Below are 21,306 nucleotides of genomic sequence, written 5' to 3'. Positions count from 1 at the left end.
TAACAGGCACATGAGAAGATGCTCAACAACACTAATCATCAGGGAAATACAAATCAAAACCATGATGAGATATCATTTCACACCTGTCAGAATGGCTCAAACTGACAACACAGGAAACAACAGATGTTGACAAGGATGCAGAGAAAGGGGAACCCTCTTATACTGCAAATTGGTACAGCTGCTCTGGAAAACAGTATGGAGGTTCCTCAAAAAGTTAAAAATAGAGCTACCCTATGACCCAGCAATTGCACTACTAGGTATTTACCCAAAGGATATAAAAACACAGACTCAAAGGGGCACATGCACCCCCAATCTTTATAGCAGCACTATCCACAATAACCAAAATATGGAAAAAGCCCAAATGTCCATCAACTGATGAATGGATAAAGAAGATGTGGTGTACACACACACAAAATAGAATCTTACTCAGCCATCAGAAGGAATGAAATCTTGCCATTTGCATTGAGAAGGATGGAACTAGAGTGTATGATGCTAAGTGAAACAAGTCAGTTACAGAAAGACAAATACCATATGATTTCACTCGTGGAATTTAAGAAACAAAACAGATGAACAAGGGGAAGGAGAAAAAAAAGAGACAGGGAAACAAACCATAAGAGACTCAACTATAGAGAACAAACTGATGATGGAGGGATGGGGGCGGGGGGCTGAATGGATGTTGGGTATTAAGGAAGGCACTTGTAATGACAATCACTGGGTATTATATGTAAGTGATGAATCACTAAATTCTACTCCTGAAACCAATATTACACTATATGTTAACTGGAATTTAAATAAAAAACTTGAAAAAATATATTTAAAACACATTTAATCCTCCGTGTCACATCATTGTGTGTTATTGATGCAATTTGTAAGTAGTTTTTTCCTTATATTCTGAAAACCATTTTGATTTGGCTTTACAATATGTTTGCAACTTGAAATTAATAAAAATCCTCATTGCTTAAAAAAATAAAATCTGCAATTCAGAAGTTTGTTGTCTATTCTTTCCTGTTCTCATTCTAGATTGTTAGATTTCACTTTTCTGTACTTGGCTCTTTCTACTATTGGAAAACTGTCAGTTGACATCTGTGGAGTTATTTGGGAAGCAATAGGAGCTATCATGTTCTAGAGGCCAATGTTTTTATTACAAATGGGACTGAAATTGGAATACTTGAAGAATAGAAACATTGTATTTAGTAATACAGGAACTAAATGAAATTGAAACTGTTCTCGGTCTTTATAACACTGTAACAGCAAGCCTTCCAAATTTTATTTGATCAGGCTCACATTTCAAATAATGGATTGAAATAGTGGTCTATACCCTTAACTCTGCTTACTTACCTTTCATTTTCCCCTCAACTGCAATGTAAAGCATGTACTATGTGCCACATGCCCACAATGAATAAATATTCAGTACTTTTACTCCCCTTTTCTGTCTCTCTCTTAAACCACTAACAGTGTCCTCTGGTCAAACCCAATGGACTGATGTTGCCATGGCATTACTGGACTTATGCAAGCATTGGGCACTGACCATTTCCTCACATGGGATCCAAAACCTCACCCTGTCTTGGGGTACCTGTGTGGCTCAGTCTTGGTTTCAGCTCAGGTCGTGATCTCAGGGGTCTGGTATCGAGCCCCATGTTAGGCTCTGTGTTCAAGGCAGAGTGTGCTTGGGATTCTCTCCCTCTACAGGTGCGCTCTCTCTCTCTCTCAAATAAATAAATCTTTTTTTAAAAGGGCCATATGCACCCCAGTGTTCATAGCGGCAATGTCCGCAATAGCCAAACTATGGAAAGAGCCGAGATGCCCTTCAAGAGATGAATGGATAAAGAAGATGTGGTCCATATATACAATGGAATATTACTCAGCCATCAGAAAGGATGAATACCCAACTTTTACATCCACATGGATGGGACTGGGGGAGATTATGCTAAGTGAAATAAGTCAAGCAGAGAAAGTCAATGATCATATGGTTTCACTTATTTGTGGAACATAAGGAATAGCATGGAGGACATTAGGAGAAGGAAGGAAAAATGAAGGGGGGAAAATCGGAGGGGGAGACGGACCATGAAAGACGATGGACTCTGAGAAACAAACTGAGGGTTTTAGGGGGGAGGGGGGATTTGTTAGCCCAGTGATGGGTATTAAAGAGGGCACGTACTGCATGGAGCACTGGGTGTTATACACAAACAATGAATCATGGAACACTACATCAAAAACTAATGATGTACTATATGCTGACTAACATAATAAAATAAAATTTAAAAAAAATAAATGATTGTAAATACAGACGGTGTCTTATGCTTCTTGTGGCCTGTAAGGACAACAAATTTTGTACTGAAAGGCAACCATCTGGGTCAGATATTTTCAAGTTGACAGATATGCACATAACTTCATCTTGACCTTCTTTCTTTCACTAAACTCAGTATTCCTGTTCTGATTGTTATCCCCCTCTGTCATGACTCCCACAGGAAAGAAAAATCCACCCCCCTGCATTTTCTCTCCCTTGAGTTCTTTCCTCTGTAGCTACACAAAAGAAAGGTGTCTAATCCAGACCTCTTTCATATGACAGTTTGTCAAATTCTGTGTACAGTCATGAACATGTTTCTCTTTTGCAGGTTAAATATCCCCAGCCCCTTCGATTATGTAATGTATTTACCACTATCCCAGTCACTCCTCGAAATTGGCCAACTGTGTCAGTGTCCCGTAAACACATGTCATCAGTGCTGAACAGTGAGTCCAGGAAATGTCCTAATTAATCCGTTTCTCAGGCCTGAAAGGCTTTGTAATTATTCTTAACTAGTCACCTTCTGCATAACATTACCTTATCTGCATACGGCACTTTGCAGTAAGCACATTTTCCTTTTCTACCTCTCCCACCTCCACCCCTTCCTGGTTCAGGCCCTCATCAACCCCAGGCCTGCATCCTGTGTCCGTTTTTTGCTTCCTTGCCGGCTGCTTCCATCCCTGTACTCCCTACACAATACTGTCACGTGTGAGTCAGCAAACACTCATTGAGCAGCTGTGATGTGCAGTGCTCCGGCTTCGGGGCACCGCTTACGAGTAAGACAAGGCCTGTCCTTTTACTGCAGAGGTGGCAGCCGCCATCGGACTATACCAACACGCAGAGGTTGTGTGCATGGATGCACACCCACGACTGAGGGTGGAAAGCGGCATTCCAGCATAGGTTAATGGAGATGGCATTTGACTAAACTTTTAAGAATGGTTGGAATTAAACGCAGAAGAGCATTCCAGGCTGAACCAGGGGCTAGGGCATGAGGAGTCTAAATGCACAGTGATTCAAGGGGCTCCTGAGCAGAGCAGAGGGACAGAAGCTCTGGATGTGTAGCAGGATGAGCGGTACTAAGTGTTCTCCAAAGGAAGATCAGAGCAGGTGAAGAATGATCCTGAGAGCCATCCTTGAGAGTCTGTTCTGGGTGATCCGCAGCCTTGAAGAAGGGGCTGTTATGCTCCCAACTGCACTTCCACCTCTCAGTGGAAGACACCGAAGTCTCAACGTTTGGACAAGGAGCTCTGCCTAGCAGCTCTTGAAGAAGCTGCTGGAAAGCAGACCAGGAGCATCCCCAACCCTGGCAGCGCGCCATTTATTTGAGAGGTCATTCATTTGCGAGAACCTCCTTGGCAGAGCTGTGGGGAGGATTAAGCGCGGTATTGGGTCCCAAGTGTGGCCTCACTAACTTACTGCTGGGACGATTTGGGAGGGTGGCCCCCGCGGTCGCTCCACGCCAGGACCCCGTTAGCCGGGAGGCGGCGGCAGCGGCGGCGAGAACTCGCGTCCGCGTCCCCGCGGGCGCGCGCGCGCAGCGGGACGACTACGCCGGGCACGCGGAACTCCGCCACAGCCTCCTGAGACCGAGCGCAGCGCCCTTTCCCCTGATTGGGCGGGACCGGCCGGGGGCGGGCGGCGGACCAAAGAGAAGGCAGAGACGGGTTCAGCACGGGAAGAAGGCGGAGCCTTGCCAGAGCCGGAGGCGGTTCCTGGCTCCCAGGGCTAGCCCTGCCCCCTCGCCGCGTTTCGGGCCGGGGCTGGCGGCGCTGAACAGTCGGGGGCAGTTACGACGCCGTCTAGTCATCCCAGCAACCGGTGACGCGGCCCGCAGGAGGCCGACCACTGGCCAGCCGGGGAGAGCGGGCCTGCAGCGGGACTCCCTATCCCGAGGCGCCTCCCAGCTCCCCCCACTCGGCGGCCGCGCGCTCCGCCAGCCCCTTCCTCCCTTCAACGCCCTAGTCCCGAAGTCCGGGAGGCGGGGGTCGGCGAGCCAGCTGAGTGGGAACCGCGCGGCGTACAAGGAGCCAGTCGGCGACCGGTGAGGGGACTGAGGGCTGGGAGGGCAAGGTTGGCGCGGGGCAGCGATCCCCAACTGTCGCCCGTCTTCTCCCCTCCGCTCCTGGCGGCTAGCGTCTGCCGCTGTCGGGAGCGCCGCCCCGGCGACAAGTGACGCGGAGGCACGGCGGAACGTGCGATTGGTCGGTTCACGCTCGCGGCCGCCGGGCGGCCTGCTCCTCCCGGGCCTTGCCCTCTGCCTGTCCTCCCCCGGCTTCCCCCGGTGACCTTCGGGGCCGGCGGCCCCACGACGCAGACATCGCCGGGCTCAGACGGCTTAAAAAGGGCAGCGTCAGGCTCCGTCGGCGTTAATCGGCCCCGACTGCTCACCACGTTTTTGGTGTGCTGGCGCCAAGGGCGAGGAGCTGGGGTGGGACCGCGGGTGGGAAGTTGCGCCCAAGGAGAATCTGCCTAGCAACTCGTGACGACAGTTGACTGAGGCGCCCGGGATTGGCTGCGCTGCGACCTACTCAGGTGTGCGCCCTTTCCCGTTCAGTACCAGGTAACAAGCCTTAAACCGAGTAACCAGGCTCCCTGATTACTCCGGGAGCTCCCGGGGTGTGGCGTGGGGCTACAGAATGCCCACGCCGCTCTAATCATGTGAAGAAGGGTTCTTTGGGGGTCGGGGAAGGACTTAAAAATTTTGCAGAACGTTTAGGATCCTTAAGGTAGAGGTAGGAGTCAGACCCTGTATTCGGGATCCCTCTTCAGAGGAACTGTCCTGAAGAGGGTAAAACCTAAAGACTCAGCAACCACAGTTCTCAGACTTACACATATTCTGACCTTCTTTTCATATGAAACGTCGTAATAGCTTCCTTTACTGAGTTTTCCCAGGCAGGAGTGCCAGATACCTGACGTCCCCTGTCCAAGGTCACACAGCTAGTAACGGAAGAACCAGAATTTGGACACTTGCCTCCGTGCTTCCCGTGCGGATGTTACAGTTCCATTTCAATAAACCAAAGCAGAGTATTTGCAGTAGATGCAGTAGATAAAGCTATGGAGGATAAGATGACTGGAGAGAGGGGCCTCCTCCTCCAGTAACCTAACATTTGAAAGAATTGTATTCCAGATTAATACATCATTTTTAAAAAGCATTGAGTGCCCTCTGTGTGCCCAGCGTCTTGCTAGGCCCAGGGAAGGTGCAAAACACCATGTGTTGTCCCTTCCCACATCCCAGTTCTGGGGTGCTCTGCCCCCTTTGGGTTGCAGTTTTGCCCATGTGTCAAAGGAACATAGAGAATAAACTATCCTACTACATATGTTCTCTCCCTGCCAACATCCCTATCTTCTCCACACTTCCCAGTTCACAGGAAAATCTTTGTGAAGGCGAAACTTCCAAAAGAGTGTACTTGGATCATGATCAGGCTTGGGCATCTGGGATGGAAAGCAGCTGTCATTCCTATTTCCAGCAGTTCTTTACACATGCCAGCCTAGCTCTGAAGCTGAAACGGGCAACTTCTTTTGAAGTACTGGATCTTGTTTCTGTTAGGTCAGGAGTAGCCATTCTGGTGTTCTAGATTCCACACTCCATCCTTACCTAGAAAAGGGGCTGAAGCCTTCCTAGAATGGATGGGACTACTATTCCCTGTTACTTCCATTGATTATTCAGAATAAAGCCAAGTAAGGGGATGGGGCTGTGGGGTGGGAAGGTGCTCAGCAGAGCTTCTCTGAGGAGGGGGTTATTGGAGCAGAGCCCCGAAAGAAGAGGGGAAGGGACTTTACAGGTGGAACTATAAATGGAAAGGCCCCAAAGTAGGCAATTAATTTGAATAATACATTTCATTTAACGCAATATATCCAAAATACTACCATTTCAACATATAATCAACATTAAACATTATTAATGAGATGTTTTGCGTTCTTTTTTTCATACTAAATCTTTGAAATTAGGAGTGTATTTGACCCTTCCAGCATACCTCAGTTTGGACCAGCCACATGTCAAGCGCTCAGTCACGTATGACTCAGGGCCACTGTCGTGCACAGTGCATCTGGGACAGCCCTCAGCCCCACTCCTGCACCACTTTTACCCAGCTCTGGCTTCACGATGGAGGAATTGCACGATGATCACTTGTCTCTTCATCCTGCCCCAGAAGTACTGGCCTGGCAGAACAGATAACCAGGGAAGAAAATCTTTGTACTAACTGAAGGACACAACTCAGAAGAAAAAGAACTAAACCGCTCTCATGTTAGATTGTTAGTTAATGTACTAAATCCTGATCAATTACCATACTCTTGATCTGTAATATGTTAGATATGGTTAGATGTGGTATGAAATACCTGCAATATCTTTATTAAGAAACAAAAATAAAGTGATATATAAAACTCAGAAGTTTATTTTTAATCAATTATGAATGTTAATTTTTCATTAGCTTATCTTACTTAGTACCTGTTTTTAATTACATATATAGTATTTGTAAATATTTGTAAGTATTAAATGCTTGAAAAGTACTATTTTTTTCTAAAATATTTTAAAGTATTGAATGATTAAGACTTTTCACCAACTCACACATAATTACCTCCTTCCCTCTTTCCAAGCCCTCCTGTACTTATTTTTTTTTTCCTCCTGTACTTACTTTTTTACTTAAAATGAACTTGGTAGTATAACAACTTGAAAACTCTCAATTGGGAAAGTGGTTAGGATAGTCTAGAAATTATTCCTTTTTTTTTTTTTTTACAGTAATATTTTATTATTTTTTTTCTTTCAGATTTCCTCCCAGGCATAGACCCCTATGCTTCCAGGGCAAACTCCAGCATGCGGTGAGGTGCAGAAGAGAGACTTGAGGGGTGTACTCTGGCACTCAGTTACCAAACCTGCCCCCTAGATCAGGGTCTGTCTCACCACATCTGTAATGGGGAGAAATTGTATCTTTGCTTATATGCCATTTACGTATGCATGTTTGTGTTTGTGCATTTGTCTCACCTTCCTTGGGCCTGTGCCCTGGGAGGCAAGGGGTGGGTTCCCAGAAACCTGGCCTAAGAGGTGCCATGGTCCCTGGAGTCCCTCACGTGAGGTGGAACCCTCACCAGCATGTGCATTGCTCTCTTTGGCATTTGGATCAAACATTGAGTCCTGAGGGAAGGTTTGACTCACATGAGAGCAAACATTCTTTTGAACTGACAACCCAGAATAGACAGCCCAAGTATCTGAGCTGAAAGTTCCCTCTGGAAGAACTGAGAGATTCTCTCTAAAGACTGCTTTCAGGTCTGCAGAGGGGCTCCTGCCCCTGCTTGCAGCTTTTGCTTAAACTCATTCTCTGTGAATGAGATGTCTGGGATTTAAAATACTGAAGACCAAAAAAAAAAGGAGAAAGAGAAAGTGTGTGGGAGAGGAGTGTGATAGATGAAACAGAATAGCAAAATGTAGATAGATGCTAAAGGTGAGGGAGTGATTTGTGATATTATTCTTTAGTTTTTCATATTTGAAAATGTCCATTAAAACAATACCCTCCTCCAGAAAATACTCCCCTCTTCTTTCTCTCCCTGCCTCTGTCCCCTTTGCTCAATGTAAATTCGTGTATCCCTCTCACTTCATCCCTGCAGGGCACAGAACATCCTGCTCCAAAGGCATGAGAAGAGAACATCCTGTATTGGCCACTCCTGCCCAGTGTGGAGAGGAGCAAAACTCCAGAGCCCACCCCTGAAGGTTTGTGGCTTTCAAGGCTTTTTTTCAATGGATCCCATTTATGGGGTGTTTTAACCAGAGCTCTGGGTATTTATGATGTTTCCATCTACCAATAAGAAAACTACTGCTGACCATTCTGTTTGCTCCCTCTCCCTGACCTGTTGAGTGACACAGCCTATAACTCTTAGCAACTATATCTAATCTCCACTGAATTTAGCTGGGACCAGTCCATTAGCCTTGAGGAGAGTAGTCAGTGATGAGGCCCACAGGAGGTTCTATACAGAAAGGCTGATCCTGCTCCCAGACCCTTACCTGGACCAACTTGTCAAGAGGATTCAGGGATAACATTTGAGATAAAGAGGATAGCAGATCAGATCCCATTCCCATAAAGGGGCTTCTCTACTACTCTGGGTTCTCAGATCCCTGGAGATAGGGCAATGAGAAAAGTCTGCAGAATATTTGCAAAGAACTTGGATGACCTGAGAATTAGGAAGGAATGCTTCTTCCTTCTCCGCAGGTTTCCTGAAAATGTTAAAAGCACTTCTAAGGATAATGCCATTAACTTTTAATATTATTCTTTGTGGATTGTTCATGTTCCTTTTTGCCCCTTTCCTGGGTCCTGAATTGCTTTCTCAAGGCTAGGCCAGGGAACTTTGAGGCTGTGTACTGGTGCGGAGTGATTATCAGGTATTGTCCAAAGCCAAGGTGCAATACTTTGGGGTCTCTTAGATAACCCTCCCTTGCCCAGGCCCCAGCCCTTTCTGAGACTTTCGCCCAGACTGCTGCTTCTGTTCAGGTTTATGCTTCATCCCATTGCCCTCCTTGTCCTTCCAGCTCAGATCTGGCTGGGTTCACGTTGGTGACTTAGGAAACCAGGGCCTCAGAGGAAGGTGTTGATGTGGTTTAGGCCCTGGGGGACTTCTCATTGTCCATCCCTCCTGGGTGTTGCCTAGTGCATCTCCAGGCCAAGACCTCTGATCTAAGGACAGAAAACAGGCTGGGTACTCCTCATCCCCTGCCAAGCAGAGTTTTGGAAGCAAACTCCCTCTCTGAATCCCTCCTGCCCTTCCTGGTGGCACGAGGACCCCCCCCCCCCCCCCCCCGGCCAATATTTCTAGGAGTTTATGGCTTTGCCTCCTCTTGGAGAATGGAATCCAGGAAATGGCCTAGCTGGGGGGGTTACAAGAAACAGGGACCCTGTGCTTGCCTCTCCATTGCCCAAGGTGTAGCTGTTGCAGCCATTACCGTCGGGCTCAGGGTGAAGGGTGACCTTCTCCCTGTAGGGCTCAGGGTGAAGGGTGAACCTGGCTGCAGCCCACTCCAGAAGAAGCTGCAGAGCCCCCCCACAAAAGAAGGAACCTGGAAGCTGCAGACCCGTTTTCCAGGCCTCCCCTTCTTCCCTCTGCTGCTCCCTTTGTAGGCCTGCGGAAAACTGAGAACAACGCGCAGCTTGAGGCGGCAGAGCCCGGCGCGGGAGCGGCACCCCCCAGCCTGGATCCCGAGCGCCCGCCTGCCTAGCCCTCACCATGCTCGCCGCGTCAGAGGCGGCGGCGGCGGCGGGAAGGCCTTACGTGTGCGCTGAGTGTGGCAAGAGCTTCCGCTACAGTTCGGTGCTGCTGCGCCACGAGCGCGCCCACGGCGGCGACAGCCGCTACCGCTGCCTGGACTGCGGCGAGCGCTACGCCCTGGCCGCCGACCTCCGCGCGCACCGACGCGCCCACGCGGGCCAGACGCTCTACATCTGCAGCGAGTGCGGCCAGAGCTTCCGCCACAGCGGCCGCCTGGACCTGCACCAGAGCGCGCACCGGCCGCGCAGCCGCCCCTGCCCCTGCCGCGCGTGCGGCCGCAGCTTCCCGCACCTCTCGGCCCTGCTGCTGCACCGCCGCCGCCGGCACCCGCCCGAGCGGCCCCGCCGCTGCCCGCTGTGCGCCCGCGCCTTCCGCCAGAGCGCGCTGCGCTTCCACCAGGCGCGGGCGCACCGGTGGGGGACCGCCCTCCCGGCCCGCGAGCCGCCGCACCGCTGCGCACAGTGCCCGCGGGCCTTCCGCAGCGACGCAGGCCTGCGGAGCCACGCACGCGTGCACGCGGCCCGGAGCCCCGCTGACGCCGCCGCTGCTCAGCCCCGCGCTCCGGGTACGCACCAGTGCGGCGTGTGCGGGAAGAGCTTCGGCAAGAGCTCCACGCTGACACGACACCTGCAGACGCACTCGGGTGAGAAGCCTTTCAAGTGCCCGCAGTGCGGAAAGGGCTTCCTGGAGAGCGCCACGCTGGTGCGCCACCAGCGGACGCACACGGGCGAGAAGCCCTATGCGTGCGGGGACTGCGGCCGCCGCTTCAGCGAGAGTTCCACCCTGCTCCGCCACCGGCGCAGCCACCAGGGAGCGCGGCCGCACGCGTGCGCCACGTGTGGCAAGGGCTTCGGGCAGCGCTCCGACCTGGTGGTGCACCAGCGCATTCACACCGGCGAGAGGCCCTTCCCGTGCGCCGAGTGCGGCCGCCGCTTCAGCGACCGCTCCGACCTCACCAAGCACCGGCGCACGCACACGGGCGAGAAGCCCTACCGCTGCGAGCTGTGCGGCCGCCGCTTCACGTGCGTGTCCAACCTCAACGTGCACCGGCGCAACCACGCCGGGCTCAAGCCCCACAAGTGCCCCGAGTGCGGCAAGGCCTTCGGCGTGGGCTCCAAGCTGGCGCTGCACCGCAAGACTCACCTGGGCGAGCGGCCGGCGCAGTGCGCCGAGTGTGGCAAGTGCTTCAGCCACAGCCGCTCGCTGTCGCAGCACCAGCGGGCGCACACGCGTGCTCGGGCCGCCGCCCAGGCCGCCCAGGCCACGGCGGGGGCTGCGCTCATCTTTGCTGGGCAGGCAGGACGGGAGAAGCCGGACTCTCTGTGTCCTAGTTGAGGGACACTTGCCGAGCAGCTTGTCTGTAGCGGGCTAGGCAAGTACGGATACGCTGCCCGGGGATGGCGGGCACCTCGCGGACGGAGGTCCGTGTGGACAGCGTGGCTGTCGGTCGCCTTTCCACATCTCCGACGGTAGCCCGTCACCTGGACTGCTGCCGCGCCCCTACATCTCCTGCCCTGGTCAGCTCTTCCTGTCCGCCGTCCTCCCTGCCCTCCCCCTGGGGTGTCGGTGCAGGGAGTCAGGGAGACCCCTAGACAGGGAGGAGAGCCCAGGTGTTGGTGTGTGCCCCTTGCTGCTGCTGTGCCCTCAGAGGTTCTCCTGTTTTCCGACCTGTGTTCTATCTTCTCTCGTCCCATCCCCCTTTCCAACCTGAGTCTCCTCTAGCTCTCCTTCCCGCGTACTTTGGTTGTCCTGCATCTTCAGGTAATGATCACAGATGTGGCCACAGGGACAACCAGCCGCCTGTGGTCTTCTTGCCCCTTGGTTCTACTGGAGTCTCTGCTGCTTTCTCCCTGGGCTCAGGGATATTGGGAAATTTGTAGGCAGAGAGATCATGGGACAGCTCATTTCAGTGAAAGACATCATGCCAGAAGCAACCGGCCTGCTCCCTGGCAGGGAAGGCCCACCCAGAGTGAAGCTGGGCAGGAGCCCTCAGCAAAGCACCCACCTGTCCCATGGACAGACCTGATGGTGCCCAGATCAAAGTGCCTCTCAGGGCAATATTCTCCAGTTGGGGCGGGGGGGGGGGGGCATTAACTTCGGGACCTAGACTGAGACCACATGGGGTCTATAAAGCAGAGTATTGCCAAGTGGAGCATCAGAATGTTATTTCCAAATCAAGCTTGGAGCCATGAGGAAATGGAGCTCCACAGAGTCAACAGTGCAGGGCAGAAAATCTGAAATTGGCCAGCGATTTTTTTGCTTATGACTGGTGAAATAAAGCTTGTTTGTTTGGGTTCCAGACGCCAAGAGCCTCCTTTGTCAAACCGGAGGCTGCTGTCTTTGCAGACTTGAGGAGTGATCCAAGAGTCAGGCCCTTTTGAGGCTCTAAGAGGTCCCCTCCCAAGGTAGCTCAGTGATCTTGCACGTACAGCCCCCTTGATTTTGCACTGGGAGGCAAGACTCTTCAAGCCTATACATTTGGTTCTCTTGGTCAATGCAGAGTACGAATGTGGCTCAGGCTCACATACCTCCATTCCTGTTCCAGCTAATCCCTCTGGAATGACCCAGCGCTCCCCATATGTCACAGCCTGCCCTTCTTGAGTGCAAGAATAGGTAGGACAGTCCACAGAAGAGGACTGCAAAGTGCCAAAGCAAACTGGGAAAGAAAGCTGGGTCCTTGAGGTAGGGGCTGCAGAGAGAGGACTACGGCCCACACCTGTGGTGCACTCAGGCATATTCTAGCAGAGCCTGCTTCCGAAGGAATCAGGATTCTGAGCTTCAGGTGCCAAAATACTCACTCTGCCCACACACGTCCATGTAAAATACTGGGTTTATTCTGTCCTTGAGGAAGACTAAAGTAGCCTGGCTTGTGTTGTGCCCCACCCTGCACTCCCTGTCACCCTGGTTTCTGGGGACCAGGCACCTGGCACTCCTCTTCCCCACTCCTCTTCAGTCTCCAGGGTCTGGCTCCTCAGAGCTCAGGAATGCTCACTGCTGGGGGAGCACAGTCAGAGCCTGAGGAACCACAGAGGGCCTGGACTCCTCACCGGACCTCAGGATCACAGAGGCAGAGATGCTGGGGCAGGGCTCCAGTGGGCCGGGTGACTCTTGTGGGGCTGGGAGCAGGGCTGGGTGGCTTTTGCTGCAGTGAGCTGCAACACTGTCTGGCTTCTCAAAACGCTTGCCGCAAAACTCACAGGGGAAGCGCAGAGCAGCGGCCGTCTCGGCGTGCTTGCGCCGGTGCCAGTTCAGGGAGGCCTTCTGGCGGCAGGTGAACCCACAGATCTCACACCTGAGCCAGGGACAGCGGGGGGAAGGGCAGGGCTTCAGCCCACCTCGACCTCCCCAGGGGTGCCCCCTCCTTCAGCTGCGTCTTGCTGGTCCCCCTGGCAGCCCTACCTTCCCACCCACGCTCCCCCACACTCACTGCAGGGGTTTCTCTCCAGTGTGGATGCGCCGGTGGATGACGAGGTTGCTGCTGGTGCGGAAAGACCGGGCACAGAACTCACAGATGTAGTCCCGGGTGTCTGCGGGTTCACAGGGGTCACCCCAGCTTCCATCCCCAGGCCGCGGCCCCTCCTCAGCCCAGCCCACCTGTCAACCCTCACAGGAGTACTGTCCCCAACTCAACCTGCTTATCCCACCCCTCCCAGCCCCCAGCCGTGCCCTCTGGCTGTCAACCTGCTCCATTTTCCCTGACCTGCCTCCCTACCAGCACTAACCACCTGCCCTCTGCGCTTCCCCCGCAGCTGCCACAGGCCTGCTGTGGGTTCTCTCCTCTACCCCCAAGTCTCAGGGCAGCCCATACACGGGGCATCCCTGCGGCTCATGGCGTCCTTGAGACATCTGTCTCACCACCCCTTGGGAGCCCACCACCACACCACCACATTCCCCAAACCTCTGACTCCAGGCCCTCTCCTCAGCCATTACTCGTGCCACTGCTTTGTTTCCTACACGTCCAGCACTCCACGTTTCTGTTCCCTGACCTTCACTGACCTGGTCTCCCACCCTTCTCAGCCACCACTCCCAGGTCATGCCCCATCACTGCACCTCCTTGAAACTGCAGTTTCAGCAGGGGCCCTCTCCTGTGTCCTGCTACGATAAGCCTGGGACTCCACGCTGCCAGCCCAGCAGCCCGCTGCCTTCCCACTGTCCCCCTCCACACTCCTCTCCCAGATCCCTTTCCAGGGCATCTTTGTAGCCTTCCTTCGCCCACACCACGAATTCACTGGCCGCTCTCTCCCTTAGCTGTACCTGTTCGGTTAAAATCCAACTCAAAGTAAACACAACTCTTGGCCTGCTCCAGGAATACAGAGGTGTGGCAAGGGGAGCAGAAACACAACCCACGGATTGTTCACCTACGCCTCGGCCTCTCCTTTCATCCACAACCACAAGTCCCAAGGGCCCACCATAAGCCTCTGCATTTTCTCGGTCAGTTCACTCTGCCACTCTCAGGAGCCCAGAAGGCCATTTTCCATACCACCTCCTCTCTCTGCTAGCTCATCAGCGGGGACCTCATTTTTCAAGTCACCAAGAAGAGAGAAGCCAGGGGAGAATAACCACGTAGTCCCCCCACCCAAGCCCTCAGCCAACCTGCTTCCGTGCCCGTGTGTGAGACTATTCCTTGCTCCACTGCAGTCCCCTCCAGCTGTGCAGAGATACACTGCTTCCCCCCGACCGGAGGTTCCCCCCACCCCCAACCTAGGCATCGGGAAGCCTCTTCTCTCAGTGGGATCATTCCCATCTGTACCCCCAAACCCACAGCCCTCCAGCTAAGACCCCCTTTCCCTACTTGTCTTCACAGCAACACTCCGGAGAGTGGCCCATACTCACTCTCTCCACTGCCCCAGCTCCTCCCTGCCTTGAACTCACTCCATTCTGGCTGTCCTCCCTTGTCATCTAGTCAAAGGTGGCTTCCCACCACGTCCAGCGGCCTGTCCTCATGTTGCTCAGTCTCGTTGCACTGGCACAACCCACCCTCCCCTCCCCCTAGAGCACTCTCTCCACGTCTTCATCTGCCTCACTGGCCTCTTGGGCGCTGCCCTTCCCGCCTGCCCTGCTCAGAACTCCTTTCTGCCTACGCTCACTCCATGTAGCTGTTTCCACCTTCACTCCAAATACCACCCGTGTGCTTGTGATGAACACACTTCTTTCCCCCCAAACATCTCTGAACTCCAGAGTCACATCTTCTGGGATGCCTAAATGAGCATGTCCCAAATAAAATGTCCCTTTCCTAAAGCCCGCCTCTCCCCCCTTTTCAGGAAATCTCATCACCTCTGCCCAGGTGCTCAGGCTGGAATCCTTCAAGTCAGCCTCGGCGCCCTCCTGCCCATCCACCTGGGGCCAGTCTGTCCTCACAGCAGCCTCCTGCCTCCTCCGTCATGCACACATCAGCCTCTAGCCACTCCCCCCGACCAACTTGACCGGACCAGCATGTCAAGGCTGCTCTCCCCGCACGCTGCACGCTCCTACAGTCCCATTTGTCCACATGGCAGTCACTCTGCTCCTTTTAAAGTCAGTTGTGTCCTTCTGCTACACAGGACGCTGAGGTGCTGCCCATCTCGTCTGGCCAGAAGCCAAGCCACGCTGATGGTAGTCTTGGAGGCCCCCACCACCGTCTGACCTCTTTTCCTCCCTTTCTAACTTCCAGGCCTCCTCTCCCTCCCTTCCTGGAACATGCCACGCGGAAGCCAGCTCAGGGCCTTTCCAGTGCTGCCCATAGACGTGGACAAGGCTCCATTCCTCCCTTCACTTAGGTCTTTGCTCAGAGACCTTCCCTTTCTACCAGAGAGACTCCTCCCTCATGCTCTCCTTCCCCTCCTGGGCTTTCACATGTCTATATCCCTGTTATCACTAGAGTGGACGTCGCATGAAGTAGGGACTGCCCTCTGTTCCCTGCTGTATCTCAGCATCTAGAACAGTCTCAAGCAGGCAGGTGCTCACCACACAGAGACCTGAGGGTGAGAGTCATCCCACAGGGGAGGTGCAGGGACCCCCAGGGGGAGCTGACAGGACCCACATGGAGAAGTGAGGGCACCCACACGTGGAGGTGACAGCATGCACAGGAGGGAAATGAGGAGGCGTCTCTACCACTCACCACTGTGCAGTTTAACATGCTCCTTCAGGTGTTTCTTAAAGTTGAAGGACTTCCCACAGGCTGGCTCTGGGCAGGAAAAGGACTTTTGGTGGATGTGCTGGTACTTCTTGTGGTGCTAGGAAAAGGAACGGGTGGTGTCAGGGAAACCACCAGAGCTGGCCCAGCAGGCAGGCTCCTCTGCCCCCCCTTCCCCACAACAGTTCTCTCACCACTAGCTCACATCCTCCTGGCCAGTCCTCATCTGAAGGCAAGCACCCCTCCTATCCCAACACCAAACTCTGCCCTCATCCTATTCTGTCCTTGATTTGCATTATCTCACATTTTTGCCACAACCTTCCTTACAAAGCCCAGTTCCCTGAACAAAGTGCCATTCTGGTGACACTCCTGGTTCCCTAACCATGGAGCTGCTGTCTGCTGGGAATGAGAACACAATTTGGGTAGGTATGATTATCCTCTTCAATATCAATGTACAATAATATTGCCCAGATTGCCTACTTTATTAATAGCTCATCACGGGTACATATTATATGACGTCTTCCTAAATCTGCTTTGGAAACACAGACGCACACATACACACACACACATGCATGCTCTCAACCTGGAACACTTTTAGGGGTAGTCTGTTCTTTCACTCCCTGAGTATGTCTGGGAAATAGTTCTCCTGTCTGACCTAATTTTACATCCTGGCTCCGTAAACTGCATGGGCTTTCCCCTTTTCTATAATCCCACTTTCCCATAGTTAAACTGCTGCTTGAGGCTGCTTCAGTCTTCTTCATTAACAGGCTCCTGTGTGTTTGCCTAGCCCCACTAAAGTTCTTATCCCAGAGCTTTCCTACCCGTTCGCTCTCCCAAATCCCATACACCCTTGCTTCGCCATCCCTTTGGCCTGGGCTCTCCCTCAACTTCAGGACGTGGTCTGGGAAGGCTCTGGATAAGTGTGGGGGCCGTGGCCCTTCCCTCTTTGTGCCTCAAACCTCTCCTGCAGTGAGGCTGCATCTTCTGGTCCTCTGGCTCTAGAACTACCCACTCCTGCCAGCAGGGCCAGGCGGCGGAGGGTGGACTCTGGGACCCCAGCACTACCACACACTAGCCGTCTGTGAGCCTCAGTTGCCTCATCTGCAGAAGGAACAGTATCAGCACCTACTCCCTAGGGATGTTTTGAAGATCAAAAGACTTGACCCACATCAGGTGCTTAGAACAGTTGCTAGCATTCCAAGAGCCTGAGGAATGCCATCGTTATCCCCATGTGACCCTTGGAGGGCCCATGCAACCAGCAGCGGTGGACAGCAGCTGTGCACCTGAGGCTTGGTTCTCTGCCTTATCTACCAGTTGTCTGGCTTAGTGATTACTAACTGTAGGTAAGCTCCGCAGGTCCACCCCAACCCTTCTCTTCCTATCTCCAAATCCACCCACACCCCAAGCTTCTTTGCTTCAGCTTCTCCTTCACCTCAGCATCTCCTTAAGCCCTTCTCATATACCTCTGAGACCACACAGAACCCAATCTATGCCCCTCATGACCTCACATTCAAATACTGCCGGTTGGAGAAGATCCTTCCACAGCCAGGGAAGTCACAAGGTAGCAGCTCTCTTTTGGCAGCTTTCCTGGGAGAGGAGGATAGGCAGGAACATAAGAACTCCCACAGGCTCTCCTCAGCCCCCTCCTCTCACTCCCCTCCCCAAGGCCCCCCTCCCCCAGGCCTACCTAATTCTCTTGGGGCCAATCTGTGCCGTGTCCTCCTCCCAGGCCAAGGTCAGAGCAGACTGGGCCTGACTCCCAGGGCTACGGGCAGCAAAGAGGGAGCAGAGGGCCTCGAGGGAGGGCCATGTCCCGGGATGCCCCTGCCCTCTGTCTCAGCCATCAGGTTACCTGGCCAGGGGCTCAGTCTGCTGGGCTGCTTGAGGGGTCCCTCTGAGTTCCGGCTGTACCCCAACTTCCGTAGGCAGAAGAGCTCCAGAACCCAATGATGATGTTGATGAGGATGGTACAGCAAGAGGATTAAGGGGAGCTGCTGGGGCCGGGGGTGAATCCCCCTCAAGTGCATGGGTGACAGGGGAAGGAAGTACTCTGGGGGCATCTGGATCACTGCTGAAAAGAGAAGAAAGAGGAGGGCATTATCTCCCTGGGCTCTCAGCTAGCCTTCAACCCAACCCCAGCCCCTAAATTGCGAAGAATCCCAAACTCAGAACAACCCTACCCATACTCCAGGATCTCTGTTCACACCTGCTTTCAGCTTTCATTCTCCCCTAAGCCTAACTTCATCCCCTTTCCCCAATTGAAAGCCTCCAATTCTTTCTGCCTTCCCCACCAATAAGCCTTTCCCTTGAGTCTGGAAAGCTCGGGATCCCTGACCAGCTGCTCCCTCCCTCCTGCTCTGTTCAACATCTTCCCACAACCCCAACTTGCTCATCTGGGGAGGAGCTGTAGGTCCATGGGCTGGCATCACTGAGCATCTCCTCTTCATCCTCATCTTCCTCCTCCCCCTCTTCTCCTGGGGTTGGGAAGGTCTTCAGTAGGGGTCCCACTTCCCTGCTGGACCAAGGAAGGGAAGCCTCAGGCTCTGCTCCCTCACCTGCCCTGTTCACCCAAGTCTATCCTTTCCCTCCCACCCCCAACCTCACCTGGGCAACCTGGCCTCCTGAGTCCTCTCATCATGCTCAGATTCCAAACCTGTTGGCACACGTAGGGTCAAAGGGGAAGGAACTCTGGGCTCGGGGGATAAGGACAGGTATACTTCTACGGTCTGAAGTGGTGGGAGGACTCTGGGGAAGAAGGAGGAGGGTGCAGATGCTACTGGGATGGGAAGGGGTATTTTACTTTAGAGATGATACATTCACATGGTTCAAAAAACAAAAGTAAAAAAAGGTACACTTTGAAAAGTCTCTTTTCCAATATTGTCCCCCAATCACCTAGTTCTTCCCACAGAGAACCTGGTTTCCTACATGCCCTTCCAGAGATATTTTATACATTCATAAATAAATATATATATGTGTGTATATATATATTCTTTCTCTCCTTATTTTTCCAGCAATGGTAACACAACATACATCTTATTCTGTATTTTGCTTCTTATGCCTAAAAATATATTTGAGGGGAAAAAAAAAAAAAATATATATATATATATATATATATATATATATATATATATTTGAGGATAATTTTTAGAAAATGGAGTTCTGGGCGCCTGGGTGGCTCAGTCGTTAAGCGTCTGCCTTCGGCTCAGGTCATGATCCCAGGGTCCTGGGATCGAGTCCCACATCGGGCTCCCTGCTCCGCGGGAAGCCTGCTTCTCCCTCTCCCACTCCCCCTGCTTGTGTTCCTGCTCTCACTATGTCTCTCTCTGTCAAATAAATAAATAAAATCTTTAAAAAAAAAAAAAAGAAAAAGAAAATGGAGTTCTAAGCTACAGAGGGGGAGCCATTTTCCCTCGCTTTTCTTCACAACTCTTCTTTCCTGCAGCCCACCTGCAGGCTCCGGCCCGCTCCTGGCCTCCGGGCACCAGCTTCTCCGGGCAGTATTCGGACAGGACACTGGCTTGGGCTCCTCTGGAGATATGGAGCCTGAAGAGGGGCCCCAGGAGAAGGTGTGGCCTGCAGAGCACTCCCACACAAGCCCCCCATCTTGGCCCCCGGGCCCCCGAAGCCCCGGCACCAGGCTGCACTCTCGGCTGTGGGCATGAGACAGGAGCACCAGATACTGCAGACCCTTGGGGGGCAAAGGCTCAGGACCTGAAGTGGTGAAGGCAAGAGTCAGGGCAAGCTGGGAAGCCTCCTACTCTCACCCTGGGACCACGGCCTCACAGCCCTGTCCCCCAACCCCCTGGGCAAGGCCAGTCCCTAGTTCAGTTTACCATTCTTCAGAGCCCAGAACCCCCAAGGTCCTGAGACATTGCTCTCTTGTCCACAGGCTGCCCCCATCAAACTACCTTGGGCTCCCCAACTATACCCCACCTTTTTCCAAACTCACTCAGGGTCCCCTCTGATCCAATCCCCTTCAGGAGGGTGCTTCTGGGCCACATCACTCCCTGTTGCCCCTCTTCCCTCCCTGGCTCCTGACCCCCAGCCTCTAGTTATTTCCTACCTACCTGCACAGAGCACACAGCCTGAAGAAGTGTACCTGCGAGGGGAAAGGGGGTGGGGGAGAGGGGAGGCGGTTTAGGTAGGGAGCCTGGCCAACGGCCCTCAGCTCTCAGCACGCACACACTTTCGGACCCCCTATTCGCTGGAGACCAAGAGGAGGGCAAGGAACCCAGAGAGGCCACAAATCACACAGGCTGTTCTGCTGCAATGAGACAGCCCTGGGTCAGGGGGCCCGCGCCTGACCCAGGGAGGGGACTGGGTGTTGCAACCGGGGGGTGCCCTCCCCCAGCGCCCCGCCCGGCCCCTAACCGGTCCAACAGGAACTTAGCGAGCTGCGAGTGCAGGGAGAAGCCCAGCCGCTCCTTGAGGAGGCACCACTGCTCCATGTGGCCGCCCAGGCGGATGCGGCACTTGCTGCGGCGCGCGTCCAGCTGCCGCCGCTTCTCCTGCCGCCTGCGAGATGCGTCCGCCGGGGAGGAAGCCATGGGCACCAGGACCTACAGGGCGGAGGAGACACGCGTCCGGACGGACCTCATCTCGTGCCCGGGACCCCGACTCCACCCGCCGCTGCGGCCTCAGTTTCCCCCATCGGTGAACTGGGAGCAAGACCAAGTCATTTCAGTAGCATCCGCTGCCACTGGGCCCGAACCACCCCGGCTTACGTTACAGGGCAGCAGCGCGGTGGAGGGGGTAGGGACACAGGGTCGAAGTCAGAACAATGGCCCGACCCGAGCATCCTGAAGTGTAGAGACGCGAGCTGTGGGAAGGGGCGTGAAGCTTTCACGGAGAAATTTCAACTGGGGCTGGACGAGGGGTAGGGAACAGTTTCACCCTGAGGAGAGCAGAGGCCTTTACCGCCTTTACTGGTTGACGGGGAAGGGGAGGTGGTGTCTACTGGGGGCGCTTTTCACAGCGGGGTGAATGCGGGTGGGACCGGGGCCTGGAGGGCGCCCCCACCCCGTCTCGGGCCGCCCCACTTAACGCTCACTATGCGCAGGACAGGCCAATTCCAAGGGCAGCCCCCAGGCCACCCGGAGCGCCCGCCGCGGTCCACCCCCACCCGGCCTTACCTGCGAGCCCCCACCCGCCCTCAGCCCGACTGCGCCTGCGCCTCCTCCCGCCTCGCGCGCACGCCCGGAGAGCGGCGGGAGGACGGGGGCCCACCTCGCGCGCACCGCGGCCGTTTCTCTTTTAAGAGGAACCCGTCCCCCTCCGCCTCGGTGGCTCCAGCCCGGAACAGGGGCCCCGGCGGCTGGGAAGGGACAGGCCGAGGCTGGCGGCGCGCGCCTGCGCACTGGCCGCCGAGCGCACCGCCTGCCGGGAGGCGTAGTTCCCGCAGGAGTCGCCCCCGCGTGTGGCGGAGCTGCGGGGAAGCTGGGGGGCGGTGGCGTGTGTTCGCGAGTCCCCGCGCTTGATGGGGCAACGTACAGAGCCAAACCCTACCTCGTGTGCCAACCGCAGCCCCTCCAGCCTGCTCAGGGATGTCGCCTCCACAACGGGCCCTGCTGTGTACTTCACCAACAATTTCTCCCTCTCGGTTGCCACCGACGTGCAAACACGTGTGCAGAATCAGCCACCTCAGAAACCAACGAGACGCCTC

General features: G+C 54.0%; 2 protein-coding genes across 14 annotated transcripts; one reads left to right on the top strand and one right to left on the bottom strand.

Annotated features, from left to right (window-relative positions):
* Positions 1-3,944: 3,944 nt before the first annotated feature.
* On the top strand, positions 3,945-11,726 carry ZNF672 (zinc finger protein 672). Of its 7 annotated transcripts, none has more exons than XM_032395806.1 (3): positions 3,945-4,325; positions 7,048-7,985; positions 9,385-11,726. In XM_032395806.1, exon 3 carries the CDS (start codon positions 9,491-9,493, stop codon positions 10,865-10,867), a length of 1,377 nt encoding a protein of 458 aa, XP_032251697.1. In that variant the 5' UTR covers positions 3,945-4,325; positions 7,048-7,985; positions 9,385-9,490; the 3' UTR covers positions 10,868-11,726. The 7 variants fall into 7 exon arrangements, with proteins under 7 accessions (XP_032251697.1, XP_032251694.1, XP_032251696.1 ...); XM_032395803.1 differs by having other exon boundaries at positions 6,233-7,985; XM_032395805.1 differs by having other exon boundaries at positions 3,945-4,816.
* Positions 11,727-12,406: 680 nt separating this feature from the next.
* ZNF692 (zinc finger protein 692) lies at positions 12,407-21,281 on the bottom strand. Of its 7 annotated transcripts, none has more exons than XM_032395795.1 (12): positions 21,150-21,281; positions 20,016-20,203; positions 19,712-19,743; positions 19,092-19,355; positions 18,249-18,297; positions 18,034-18,159; positions 17,497-17,715; positions 17,332-17,409; positions 17,153-17,231; positions 15,630-15,744; positions 12,960-13,059; positions 12,407-12,824 (listed from the first exon to the last, which is right to left on the bottom strand). In XM_032395795.1, the coding sequence occupies exons 2-12, from the start codon at positions 20,189-20,191 to the stop codon at positions 12,521-12,523; spliced, it is 1,542 nt and encodes a 513-aa protein (XP_032251686.1). In that variant the 5' UTR covers positions 20,192-20,203; positions 21,150-21,281; the 3' UTR covers positions 12,407-12,520. The 7 variants fall into 7 exon arrangements, with proteins under 7 accessions (XP_032251686.1, XP_032251681.1, XP_032251687.1 ...); XM_032395790.1 differs by lacking the exon at positions 21,150-21,281 and adding an exon at positions 20,871-20,956; XM_032395796.1 differs by lacking the exon at positions 21,150-21,281 and adding an exon at positions 20,871-20,956 and having other exon boundaries at positions 18,034-18,156.
* Positions 21,282-21,306: the final 25 nt, after the last annotated feature.

This window comes from Phoca vitulina, unplaced genomic scaffold, assembly GCF_004348235.1.
Source record: "Phoca vitulina isolate PV1807 unplaced genomic scaffold, GSC_HSeal_1.0 scaffold87, whole genome shotgun sequence".
Lineage (NCBI taxonomy): Eukaryota > Metazoa > Chordata > Mammalia > Carnivora > Phocidae > Phoca > Phoca vitulina.
Note: the sequence above shows the minus strand (reverse complement) of the source record. Positions and strands in the feature narration are given on the sequence as shown.

Excerpts from the sequence above, each read along its gene's own strand:
- ZNF672 (XM_032395806.1), top strand. The coding sequence starts at position 9,491 with ATGCTCGCCGCGTCAGAGGCGGCGGCGGCGGCGGGAAGGCCTTACGTG.
- ZNF692 (XM_032395795.1), bottom strand. The coding sequence starts at position 20,191 with ATGGCTTCCTCCCCGGCGGACGCATCTCGCAGGCGGCAGGAGAAGCGG. Across the intron at positions 19,744-20,015 it reads GCTAAGTTCCTGTTGGACCG|GTACACTTCTTCAGGCTGTG; the intron begins GTTAGGGGCCGG and ends TTCCCCTCGCAG. Across the intron at positions 18,160-18,248 it reads CAGGAGGCCAGGTTGCCCAG|CAGGGAAGTGGGACCCCTAC; the intron begins GTGAGGTTGGGG and ends TCCTTGGTCCAG.